Source organism: Micropterus dolomieu, linkage group LG05, assembly GCF_021292245.1.
Source record: "Micropterus dolomieu isolate WLL.071019.BEF.003 ecotype Adirondacks linkage group LG05, ASM2129224v1, whole genome shotgun sequence".
In the NCBI taxonomy this organism is placed as follows: Eukaryota; Metazoa; Chordata; class Actinopteri; order Centrarchiformes; family Centrarchidae; genus Micropterus; species Micropterus dolomieu.
Genome location: NC_060154.1, coordinates 19,740,117 through 19,753,891, shown reverse-complemented (window position 1 = coordinate 19,753,891; position 13,775 = coordinate 19,740,117). Strand labels below are relative to the sequence as shown.

The 13,775-nt window shown below is 43.6% G+C and overlaps 1 protein-coding gene across 2 annotated transcripts in view; it reads left to right on the top strand.

Annotated features, from left to right (window-relative positions):
- Positions 1–4,267: 4,267 nt before the first annotated feature.
- The window catches only part of trabd2b (TraB domain containing 2B), a 67,873-nt gene continuing 58,365 nt past the window's right edge, over positions 4,268–13,775 (top strand). The window contains exons 1-3 of one of the 2 annotated variants that reach the window (XM_046049964.1): positions 4,268–4,448; positions 4,564–4,682; positions 7,410–7,979. In XM_046049964.1, the coding sequence (XP_045905920.1) occupies positions 4,569–4,682; positions 7,410–7,979 (684 nt within the window). In that variant the 5' untranslated portion in view covers positions 4,268–4,448; positions 4,564–4,568. Of the gene's footprint in view, positions 4,683–7,409; positions 7,980–13,775 lie in introns of both variants that reach the window. The other variant, XM_046049965.1, reaches the window with a different exon arrangement.

The following is a 13,775-nucleotide window of genomic DNA, read 5'->3' as shown; positions in this document are numbered from 1 at the left end:
TGACTCACAAGACAGGCCTTTACCTTTAACTAGAAAGTCATCTACAGGAGGCTGACATATTAATGAAAATCTCAATATAAAGTGGTGTATATGTGAATGAGTAAGTGTGTTAGAGAGGTGTTTGGCCACCCCTAGCCTCCAGAACAATCTCAATGCTCCTTTATATAGATTCTCAAAGTCTCTGGATCCCTGCTTCCAAAAAGATATTCCCTCATTTGGTGTTTTGATGATGGTGGTGGAGAGTGCTGTCTAACATGTCTGTCCAAAATTTACCACAGGTCTTTCATTGGGTTGAGATGATGATTTTATTCCGTTTTTTCTTTGATGCAACATTTTGGGATGAACATTTGCAGTCTTGCCAAGTTAGATGAAATGGTGGATACTACTCATGTCTGGCCATTAAATACTAATACTGGAAACAGGCGGAAGTTCTGAAGTTCACTAACCAAAACGTTATGTCTTGTTTATTCAATGCATGCAAAATCTGAAGTGTAAGAATTAGTCAGAGTAGCTGTTTCCCCATTTCCAGTCTTTGTGCTAATCTAAGCTAGCCATGTAAGCTGGCTGTATCCTTACAGACAGATTTGATATGTAGTATAATTTTTATCTAACTCTCTGCCAGAAAACGTATTTCTCAAAAAATGTTGAACTATTCCTTTCATTTATCATCTGTCGGTGTCTACAGCTCTGCAATACATATCATCTTTTAGGTTCTGTTTGTAGGAACATGGCTGAGATACATACATCCATTCTTATCACGTGAAATTAAAATGTGTACACTTGGATACATGCACAGTAAGGAGCTCATAGGATGTCTGAATATAATGTAAGTAAAATACAAAAGAAAAGTTCAACTACAAGACCTGCTGCTGTTGGATTTGTTGTAAATGAAAGTCTTGCAGCTGCTGCTATGGAGATACATTTGTGCTCATTGGCTTGTTGTTAAAATTTCACATTCTAAAATGATAAAGTGCCCCGTTGCCCCCTCTTATTTGACTAAACTGAATTACTCTCATCACTTACTGCAAATAACTTTACCCCAAAACAATGAGTAAAATGAATAAAACATTTGAGACAGTGCTTCCAGGAAAACAACCCTGACCATGACCCCTGTCACTTTATCTCTTCCTCTCATCTTTCCCCTCCTGCTTTTGCTCATTCTGGATGATGACGATAGACAGATAGCCATCCACTGCATGTGTTGACACGCCACAGGGGACGTCACTTCAGAGAATATGGAGACAACAACTTAATACAGACCTGTTGCCACTAAACACCATCTAAATCAGCGTGTACTTCTTCCACAAACATTGAGTGAAAGTCTCACACACAAACTGAACGTACGCTCAAGAGATTCAGACTTTGGCCACTTTAGTTTACTCCCACTTATCTCTACCTGTCTCAGATAGATTCATTTTGAACCCCCTTCTGACATTCTTTGACATTTTCCACCCCATAACATTACCCTCCTCATTCTCTACCACCTCTACCCCCCTTTTCCCCAGGATGTCCGGAAAGGGAAACCACAATAACATTTTACCAGAGACTCAGTCAATATTATTTCTTGACATCTTCAAAGCAGGACAGAGGATATTGGAGTCCGAGCAAGAGACGAGTGGAGATGGTGAGGGAGTGTGTGTCTATATGTGTGTATGTAGTCCAGCTGAGAGCAGAGACAACAGACAGAGAGAGAGAGCTCAGTGTGGCCTTCACAGTCAGTCTGACAGAGAGTCTGACAGTCTGAAGTATGGCTGCCTGAAGCTATGAGCCACTCATTCATATCCATCACACTCACATTTTCTTTGAACCACTATCTTTCTGCCCTCAGGTCAACCATCTCTCCCTGTCCTCAACTTTGTCCACACTGTGTGTAATTTTAATTCTTCCTCAAACCACTAGGGGTCTCTGTGTACAAGATAAACAAAACCGCTTGCACGTACACATCCAGCCTGGGTTACGCTTCTCTGTAACAGTTCAAATTTCCTTTTCATGTGGTTAAGCAGCAGTGGTAGTAGTTGTAATTGAAGTAGTACCTCTATCATTACATACTAATAGACGAAGTAATGATGCTTAAGAAGAGACAGTGAATAAATTTTGGGTTTTTGTGGCAGGACTTCTGCACATCAGACAAACAGTCTGTATGATGGACACAAGAAAAATATGTAAAGTCAATAAAAGTGGCGGAAAGCATCAGTAATGGCAGGGTTTCAGATTGGAATGGGGTCTCTTTGACACAACCCCTCTCCTGCCTATACCTTTTCTTCTCTAACGCCTCCCCAGATGTGCGGCCTGTAAGTGAACGTTTCTGCGGTCTGCTAACAGAACATTAACTTTAAAGTCTTCTTTCGTCCCCGGCTATATGTGCACTATGCTGTAAGCGCTGGCCCCCGTCCAGGAATCTCCTGCAGCCAGCCGCTCATAAGCCCTCTTCTAACCAGCCAAGAATGTGAAAAGCTCCTTCAAAGAGAAGCACTCTGCAAGGTGTGGTTAAAGCAAGTACCTGAGTCCACAGGTGGACATATTAGAGCAGATAAAACCGCTAACTGAAATCCCACACCTGTCTCAGAGCAAGAGCCACAAATAGGAGAAACCGAGTAGCAAGAATAAAAAGATTAGATTAGATCAACATCTATTGTGTTATTCCATTATTTGCTACCTTCATGAGTCTAAAAACTTCTGAGGCTGCGTTCAAGCAGCCCATTGTGCAGATATATAAGACAAAGAAATATTGACTTTTCAGCCTTTCATATTGTAAAAGCTTGATGAATGGTGCCCAATAAAATAAGTCACAGGGTCACAGGGCAGAGGGGTCACAGTTTTACAATGTGGAACTGTGTTAAATGACAAGCTGATCAAAGACGCTCAGCAGAAACGCCCAATCTGCCTCATCTGAATGGAAAATACAAGGAGCGTACGGGGACAGTCGGGCGCTAACAAAGCTGCCCAGTAACAGAAGTGAGCGCGGAGTGGTGAGAAGAGGAGTGGAAAGGAGGGGAGAACATGGCCGAGGACAAAGAGTTGCTTGTCCGAGGTCTGTCTGCCATTGCCCTGCAGGGAGGGGCCCGGTGCGACTTGTTTGAGGGGACTCCATGATAAATTTCCCACTACTTGACTCTGTCACACAGTCTGCCACTTGGACAATAACTGAGGTCATAGCAGAGTAGTGAAGCGCTGACATCGCGGCCAGCACAGAGAGGGGCCACTTTCTCTCAACACGAGCGTTTATTTCAGATCCGTCTGCTCCACATCGTGACTAATACATCTCAAGAAGAGCGCTGCACTAAAAATAAATAAAACACATCTCACAGTTATCTTTACTTGGACCTGTTTATTTGTGAGCATTAATCACGCACATAAGGTCTGAAGCTCTCTGCTGCGACAAGACCCTCAATGAACAAACGTATTGCTGCAGGGTTGTCAAACACAGAAGGACATAGATAAATGTAATCCTCCTGAAGAGGAAGCACATGACAACATATGAAATATTGTTAATTTACATCTTTGGAATGACTCTGTTGAAAAACCAAACAAAACAAAACTCTGTGTGTGCGCCACCTGATTTCCTGGCTCTGCATTTTTGGTGACACATGAGCTACAAAAACACACTTATACTGTACATTTTAGAAAAATATCACACAAATGTCACAGCACGATGGTGAGATTTATGCAAGAAAACACAAGATAGGGGTTAGACATCAGGCGTTCCGTCTGCAGAAGAAGACTGTGAGATGAAGCTGAAAGCCCTAGATAAAGAAGGTTTTTGTTTGTCTGAAAGACATCACTTTAAACATCCTGAGGTTACAAGAGTTTAACAAACAATATCACATAAAACCCTGCAGGAATGGAATATAAAATATATACCATCAAGATAAACATGTCTAGTATAAATGTATTGATTGCTTTATTAGTTTCATTAAAAAATAACTGTAAAATAAGATATGATACCTGGGAAGATCAAAAATAGTAAGCAACCATAAAAACTCACTATTGGGCGTTACTATGAAATACTGCATCATAGTGATGCCATAGGATAGGAAAATGATTAACCTGAATGAGGCAATGTCCAAACTCACACTACGGGACTTTTTTTTAGAACATTATAAAAACGTTCCCCACTCTCATTGGTTCTGTCTTGAGGACACGCAAAACATCCCTCTCTGAACCTGCGCTCTCTCCTCTTAAAAGAAGCAGGAGTGTGTGTATTTAGGGTGGGGTAGGGGGGGTACTCAAATCGTCCCACCTCCCTCTCTCCCAGTCAAGACGCTCCAAACTTTCGGAGCGCACCGCGGATATTCTCCATAGAGTTTTCAGCTCCTGCTTCGGAACTTCGCCGAGTTATAGGAGACAGAAAAAGTGTCAGACAGAAACGACTAAGCTGAGCCGCTGGAATGGCGAAGGGGCGGAATGGTCCTCCAGCCGAGCGGCACATGTGAGCCAAGAGGCCACCGGTACTTTTTTTTTAATATTTCAAAGCAGACGGAGACAGAGCAGTAAAAAGAAAGTATATAGGAGAGACATATAAAGTCTCGGAGAGCTGACTGTCAGAAGTGTCCTGTCACCTAGACACGATGGTCTGTCTGCCGGGATTCAGCTGGGTCTTCCTGAGCGCGCTCCTGCACACTGTGGCACCCTGGGGCGCACACCGACCGGACAGACCGAGGCAATGTGACGCACCAAAATCGGTGAGTCGTGTTGGGGCACTTTATCAAGTCAATGGCAACAAGATTTCTCCCGAAGCAGACGCGCATCCGAACCCGCATATGATAAGATTGTTCCCTGTCTGACAACTTTGTTATTCAGCCTATAGAAGTTAACATGGTGACACTTGTTGTCAAAACTGTTTTTTGTTGATGACTTAGTTGGAGAAATAAAAGAGAAACTTGACTTTATTATTTTATTGTAGGTTATTTATTTAATTTGGGGGTATAACTTTACGACAGGACGCCACAATCACACTCCATCGTGTAGGCAACCATTCATCAGCTCTACAGTAAGGTCAATGGTTACGGTCTTTTAAAAATTGGAATCATTTTTATTATTAACAAATAAACTGGTGTGCAATGAGATGAACCAATGATTAAACAAAAAGCTGGGATGAATTTGGGAGGTTGTAGGCTAAGTGCATGATTAATATGGGCTGCCTGATAATTACCGTCTATAATATTATTAATAATAATCATAATAAAAACAATACTGCATTTTCTGTACTATTTGCATTAAATAGCATTACATTTCAGTGATTAAACATTGCGTTGTTATTATCTTCACGCATGTGTAAATCCGCTAGACCTATTTCTGACCTGGCTCATAAAATAACGAGGTTACAGAAGAGATCGGCCCTCAGAAATGAAAGCAGTTGCCAAGAGAACATTTTTACCGCTCGCCAACTTTATGGCTGTTTATGTGACAAACGCAAGTGGGGAACACCCAAGGGTGACTTCACTTTATTTGTAAAGAGTTTCCTTGACCTTTTCAGACACGCTCATGTTTCAGCGCAACACACGGCCCATTAAAACATCGGGCATATTGGTAAAATGATGAACGTGGCTTGAACTCTTACCGTGAGGAGGTGCAGCCGTGCAGAGCAACCAGCCTGTCTGTCTGCCTCCCGATGTGAATGCACCCACGACATGAAGAAAAAAAAGTTAATCAAAATCATGACTGCAGACATCACATCCAACACGCTTCCCTTCTGCAAAAAAACCCCTCATTTTAAAATATGACACTTGGCGGTTTTGCGCGAATCTCATTAGGGAGTCGTTCAGAGATCACAGGCTTTTGTTTCATTAGTGCATTATGTCCTATATGCGGATAACGGATCTGTTGTCAGAGATCACTGAAGACTTCGTGCTCCTTCGCTTCATGTGATTTGTAATGCGTCAGTACAGTGGTCTCTGTTTTCTGTTAGGAGTAATTACCCTCATAAAACGGAGCCCTGCGCGTCAGGGCTCTCCAGAAAAAGTCCATGCAGCTTCAGCAGAGGGGATCTCGCCTCTCCTCAGAGCACGACCGCACTTTCCATGTCAAAAAGTCTTCGTTTATGAGGTAGGCCTAAAAAGCGTGCAGTTACTAGTTAACGAAAGATAAAATGCTGCACATGGAAATAAAAAAAGTTCCGCTCTTCAAGTTTCCGTGTCTCAAAAATATGCTGGAGAATGCACTAATGCATCTTATGCCGTCCAAACCTTTCCCGTTAGTCTACAGAGCGTCGGTTGCATCCTGCCAATGTGAAAATCAAGTTAGAAACCAAGAAACAAACTGTGTAAACATTTCAGTGTATCTGCGAAGAAGAAACCCTGCTCTGAAATTAAATATAGCACTTTCGATTTATTTTGTCAAGCAGGAGATTGTGCCAGAAATTACTGCACGTTCATTGCAGTTAATTGTGATGATAACAGAACATCCCGCAAGACCACTTCACTCGCCGACTGGCAGCCGATTGAAAAGTTTTATGTGACAAAGGCAGCGTTGGCAGCCTGCAATATAATTGGAACCCAGCTGAAGGAAATCTTGATTAAATTTTAGAAGTAAACATTTTCTAAGAATAACTTTATTTTACAGTAATAGGTTTCATCCCTCAAATGCTTGATTACACTGTGTCTCAGAAGCCAGAGGTTTGATATTGTTTATAGAAGCTAATTCTTTTTTTTTTTTTTCATATTTGAATAATGCCAACATCAAAGTTATAGCACATGCACAGCACATTTGCAGAGCACTTAACAAGAAACATATTTTTAATGCAATACAGGCCTTATGCTCATTTAGTGTGGCTGTTATTATTTTATTTCCATTGTGACATTGTTTTGTATAAAGATAACCACAGTAGACAAACACTTCCTGTAATATAAACCTGGAGGACAAAAACAGTGCCATACTTAAGGCTGTCAGCACCCAGATCTCCCTGCCTGGTGTAAAAAATTTCACAAACAAAATTATCACAGTGGGGTCAGAACAGAGAGCAGGTTTCTTTCAGCTTTTGGCTTTTATGAGCTCCACTGCAGTATATTTGCACTGCAGCCTTCAAAATGCTTCCCAGGCTGAAAGAGGCTTTGGCAACTGAGGTATGCACCTCAACAATACACGGGGGTTTGTTAACAGCCCAGAAGGCCCCTCTATAAACCCGCTGCCTGCACCAGAGCAGCGAGCCCTCGCAGCTCCACTGTGACCTGACTGGACTTCATACTTCCCCTGCAGTCATCTCAAAATGGTATTTCAATCTTTAACTTGTTGACCCGAGCCTATGAGCCAGTAAACCACAATAGAGGAAAAAAGTGTCAACTATAGTTTTCAGGCAAATTTTTATTGCTCTAACATGATGGTTCCTGTATTTTTGTTTCCTTTTGCTCTCAAAATCTTTCCCTCCCTCTCTTATTTTCTTTCCCTCCCTCCTTCCTATGCCTCTTCAACAGCAAAGTGACATGAACTCTTTCCTGTGGAGAGTAAAGCGTGCTCCTCCTCACACCCCTTCTTACTTATTTGGTACCATCCACGTGCCCTACACTCGAGTATGGGACTTCATCCCCGACAGGTCCAAGCAGGCTTTCCACAACAGCCGCAATGTTTTCTTTGAGCTGGACCTGACCGACCCTCTGACCATCTCCAAGCTGACCAGCTGCCAGCTGCTCCCCCATGGGGAAAACCTGCAGACCCTGCTACCTCGAGACTTGTACCGCCGCCTCAAACGTCACCTGGACTATGTCAAACACATGATGCCTCACTGGATGACTGCTGACCAGCGTGGCCGAGGCCTGTATGCTGACTACTTGTTCAACGCCATTGCGGGAAACTGGGAGAGGAAACGGCCTGTGTGGGTGATGCTGATGGTCAACTCATTGACGGAGTGGGACGTTCGGTCAAGGGGGACGCCTGTGCTGGACCTGTTCTTGGCTCAAGAGGCTGAAAGGATGGGAAAGACGACAGGGGCAGTGGAGCGGGTGGAGGAGCAGTGTCACCCCCTCAACGGGCTAAACTTCTCTCAGGTAAGAGAGGAATGAACCCTTGTTTATTTTCTCCCTTTTGCATTTGATTCCCTGTGTGTACACAGCTGGAACAGCTGGAGAAACTGCAAGAACAAGCCAGGCCTATGAGTAGATGTAAGTTTGTGTATTCTGTATTATTCAGCTTGTAGTGAAGTAGCTCTGAAGACGAGCAGGTTGAGCTCGATAATCCACAGCCAAAGTTGAGTGTGTGCGCACAGATTTTGGGTGTTGCACCCTCTCTGAGTGAAATAGTCAGAGAATGTGGGAGAAGACATTATAAGGAGGGGGGAAAAATGTGATTAAAGCCTTTCTACTGAAGACAGCTTTATGGTTATGAATATCCCTCCACCTCACTAAACAAACACACTCAACAGCTGAATCTGCAGAGAGGGTGTCAGGCTGAGCAATGCACATGCAGAACAGATTAGAGAAGGTGAGAAGAGCGGAGAGCTCTCTCTTTCATTAATGCAGACTGTCTGTCTCTCTGCGGTATTGCAAGGCTCGCAGTGTAATCAGAGACTTGAAGATGAACGAATAACCTAATTACTCGTTGAGCAAAACATGGGGAGTATATCCACCTTTTATTTCTCATGATACAGAAATGAAGGGAACATGCATCTATTTAAAGAATTAGTTATTTGGAGGTCACCTAAGTTGGAGGCTGGAGACCATTTTTCCATGCCACTGTGGGAGGTCCCACAAAAATCTGTGATCAGCCTCGACAGCATGAGGGAGATGCTCTGTTTTAATTTATGCTCTAATACAACCTTTGGTCTACATTAAGGAGGAAAAACAACACAGTGTGTGTACCAATGCAGTACTCACAACCAAACACATGTGCTTTCCATGCACAGTGCACCACACACGAAGGCACACTGGAAACATGCAAAGCTCCATACATGCACATTGGTAGTGCGGTGCAACACAATCTGTGATGGCCTATACACTTCCATGTGACAGGTCGGAGGGCTCTGGGGCTAATTTGAGAGGCAGTGGGCTCCCAGCCTCTCCTCTTTCATCAGCACCTCCTAACTACGCTGTCAAAGTTGCACTGCGTGCCCTGCACATGCCTGGGAGCTTTACTGCCCCTAGAAATAAGCTCAGCAAGGCACACTGCGCTTCTCAGTAAGGAAGAGGAGTGCTGTTGGGAGGCCTTTGCAATTTGTGTAGTCTGTTATGTCCTGTAGACGTGTTAATTTCTAGTTATCCATGTCTTTTTCAGCTGTAAAGTAGTGTCAGTGTAACTGTCCCTACTGTACTTAATGTGGCAGGTGCGGCAGTTGCCCCTAAAAACAACACTGTTTTAAATTACGTCCTAACAGGGTTGAGTAGCAGTACAGTGTCCAACTTTAGAAAGTAGTGTTTATGTTTTCTGAGAACTTCTAATTGACTTTAATAAGCAAATATGTTGTTCTTCAGAGAAAAGATTGGGCTGAATGCACCGAATTTACAGGGGATGGTAACATTTTTACTGGACCGGTGTTCAAATTCAGAGACGGGTTTTATTGCCACGGAAATTCAGTCAAAATGGGATCATGGATAACTTGAATTTCACTCCACCGGAGCACAAGCACCGTTGGACTTCTGAGCTTCACACCCCCTCGTTTCCACATATGTATGAGAACAATTCAGAGTTGAACTAAGACTGACATGGAAACCATTATTCTCAATTATAATAATTTGTGATTTAATCTGAACACTATGGTTGATTGATTCCCTCTACGCTTGACTGTAACAAGGATGAGGTCAGAAGGATGGATAGAGAAATTGTCAAAGAGAAAATGCCTGGGTGGGAGTCAGAAGAAAGAGAAGTGAGACATAGAGAGAGACAGGCGGAGATAGAGACTGACTGGGGAATAGAAAAAAAAGTGTAATGGCAGCGGTGAGGTTGAAAATTCGGGGAAACTGATGTGCATCGTCTCACCGCTAACGCTAATCTGAAACATGAGCAATTCTTATGGGGAGATCTGAGTTGGGAAAGGCTCCAAACCCTGAAGGCCCACATATTATTTGTTCCTAATAAAAGTAGTTGCTTACAATATCCTGTAACTTTGACTTCACCATGTGGCTCTTAGAAACGTGAACGCTAGTGACTCATCATCTGTCACGCTGTATTTGTCTCATAGGCACCTGGTCCCAGTGGTGCCAGTGCAGTGGGGCTAGCACCACGGGTAGAGGGGCGGTCTTGAGGCACTGGTCCAGGTCTACAGGTTAGCTGTTGCTGGGAGACCTGTCGTTTTTGTATGAAAAGAGGAAACAGAGCATCATCCTCTGTGGGATAGGAGGAGGTGGGGTGTTTTAATGCAGTGTTTGTCTGAGAGACGTTAAGTGTGCCAGAGCCCTCTTTACACCATTGTGATATAACAAGAGCTCTGCATGAGACCTCTCTATGGTCTCTTTAGATCACAGAGAGGTGCGGATGTCTCTGTGAGAGGCCGTACATAGGTTGTGGAAACAAAGGCGAATCGTGGTGCATGGTTCTTCTCCAGTTCTTTGGAGGCTGATGTAGGTTGACAGCTGGGCAGGCCAGCCAGTACCAAAGTCTTTGTGAATGTTTTGAGCACGGAGTGGGAACGGCTGGAGAAAGTTGGCTTTAAGTGTGCAAGCTGCACGATCACATCTCCAGGAGGCGACTGCTATACACCCACTTGCTTCAAGGGAGGTTCAATGATTTACCTTCATGACTTTTCAGGTATTATACCATCGCAAATGTATATAAATCAGAAGACGCAATGTGCTTTTGCATCTACAGTATTGAGAAACGGCAATTATGTCAAAGTCTCAGCATCCCAGTGGTACAGTGTATTGTTGGTGCACACTACCAAGCCACTATGGCTTATATTCACCTAGATAGTGTATGTTATTGGAGTTAAGATGTGGAACAAAAAAGCCAATGCAGCCTTTGGGAAACGTGAGGGCAGCTCTAGCCTGTGGGCCTCTCACACTCCACCAAATAAACACCCATATTTATTTTCCCTGGGTCGCTTTGCAGCTGAGGCCACTGGCCCATGTCGGAGAGAAATTACATCATATCGGTGGCGCCTGTCTCCTGGCAGGGGTCAAGGGTCACGGCAGGAGGTGGTAGTGGAGTCACGGAGCAGCAGAGCGGTAAGGAGACTGGCAGTCTGCTGGGGTCAGTCTGGGAACTGCTGAGCAGGCAGGCAGCCCCCAAACTGATAGAGTGCCTGGACCAACCTCTGACCAGGCTGAGTTTCCATCAGCTCGGGCTATTTTGTGCTATAACTTGTGCAACTGTGTGTGTGTGAGTGAGTGAGAGTGAGAGATGGCTGACTGTCGGTACGTCCCAGTGTCATCTCAGAGCTGGAGAAGAGAGCGGGTAAGGGTTTTAAGGGACAGGGTAGGTGACAGAATCTGGTTTCTTCTCAGCAGGAGGGAGCCCTGTTTACAGCCTCAGTGACAATCTGAAATGTCTATTTCAATCAGTGAACCTCCTGTGCCATCCCTCTGCTAGAGCTGATACTGTAGCCTCACATGCTGTGGTCACTTTCAGGCCTGGAGATGTGGCTAAAACATCACAACAGTGTATTTCTTTATGGTAAAATAATATGAAATGTGATGACCAATAAATGTATGAAAATATATAATAAAAAGTGCATGGTGCTGGGATTGCAACCACTGAATTTACACTACAGTGGTCATAAAGTGAAACCTTTGTCTGGGCCAGAGACATTCCCCTTAACTGCTTTGAGTCCCACACTGTCTGTGTTTCCCATAAGTCACTATTACTTTATAAAATATTCAATTTGATTTGTATTTGTGTTTGGTTTTCCAATTCAGATTGGACCTCATAAAGTATATGGCCTTAGGATACAATTCAGTGATTTGAAAATGATTTAAAAATAGTAAAACAGTAAAAGTAAAATATAGCACACATCCAGGAGGAATGTCTTTCTCCGTACAGATCCAGAGGTTTCTGGCTATGCATGGCAGTTATTTGATGAGCATTTATGGTGAGCGGTGAATATAATATTATGAGCCCAGGGTAGTGAATGTCTACAAAGGCTGGGCAAGAGTTGCTAAGACTAACGGCAGTATTGAAATCAAAATAAGATTCTCATGCGTCGTATCAAATCATGCAGAATACTTTGCGTTGTGTTCTTTGGACCGCATTCACCTAAACAAGACATCTTTACAGGGAGGAATTAAGTAACATCCAACCTTACCCATATCCAAATATTTACATTCCGTGACGGGTGTGTAAGTTTGGGTTTGAAACGATGTGCTGGCTACAGAGGCGGACTGATGGAAAAAGCGATTATTTTCGCTGACCTCCGCACTCCTTTTGGATCTATGTTCTCTCCTTTACGCTCCCTATCTTTCTCTCTGACATGTCCCGAGGCTCTGGTTGGCCCGTTGCTAACCCATTGCTCATCGGCACACACACACACACATCAACACACACCCCGAGTGGAAAAAGAGGTGGTGGAGCAGGAGGAGGAGAAGGGGAGGAGGAGATTACCTTTAAAGTGTGCTGGAGACGTGTATCCCCTCTTTAAGTGTGACATCTGAGGGTGTTTCTCATCTAAGCTATAATTACCTGCGCAAATATGTGGAAAACTGCGAGGCAACACGTATCAGGCCGATCATCTAGTCCCGTCGGCAGGGAGACGGCAGTCCCACTGTTGCACTAATGACTTAATAGGCCCCTTAATGACCAAATAGCCTGCTGCCATCCAGAAGCACTTAGACAATTATGTACTGGCCAGAACACTGCAGGCTGACGGCGAGGTGGATGAAGGTAGAGAGGCTGGAAACGGACAGTGAGAAAACACGGGAACTGTGCACTTGATGACTGAAAAAAAATTAAAATCATTTTTCTTTTACTAGACACATTTTGTGAGGTAAAAAAGGAGAGGTAAAAGAAAAAATTGTTAAAGCTATGGTTGAGTTTAAGAGCAGGCAGCAGACAAGAGCTGACAGGAACCTGGTACGGTGCAGCTACAGGAAATGTTCCACTTAAACAAAGTGCCTCAATTGTAGTGTTTTTTTTAACTGGAAAACTGGAGTCAACACAATCATGATAACTCTCACCACTAACTATTTAAGTAAAGTTGAAAGTGGCAAGACTAACAACTGAAAGTAGACGTAACACATGCAGAGAAAGTGGGAACACTGAAAAACTAGTCCAGCATCGATTTCTCTTTTCTTTATTCTGTGGAACTTTTATTTTACTAATCAAGAGTGAAATATTATCTTCACTGTAATCTCCATGCTCGGCTGCTTTGTGTCCATTCAGTGAGTCCACTGTACCTGAGAGACCTGAAGTAATGACTCCACCACATTGTCACTGAGCTGAGTGCCGCTGAGGTAGTGTGTTAAGCGTGGCAGGTCAGAGTGCTCTTCCATATTTCAGTGTGCAGTGTGCCAAATCCTTCCCTCCTCCCTTCGCCCACGTTCTCCTTTTTGGTGGAGAAAATGAGCATTGCTTTCTGCTTCAATTGAAGTGGCCTCACATCACACGGTGGATCCATCTTCATTCTGTAGTCATCTTCCCTCCAAATGAGGACCAAAGCTGCTAAGCACACACAAACACACACTTAATAATTATTTTGTCATCCTAACAGTGGAAATTGAGGTAAAGTGAATGGTAGTTGAGCATGTTTTCCTCTCAAAAGACACTCACACATTGTATTTGTGTATTATTTGTGTATCTGATCATCACAACAAGAGAAACAGCAGTAAATTGTTCAGAGCTGGAGGTTGTTTTCTATGGGATGGGCAGGTAGTTTCCAGGAAGGCTGAAGTTAATGTCAGGTTGTCTGGGCCAGGGGCTGA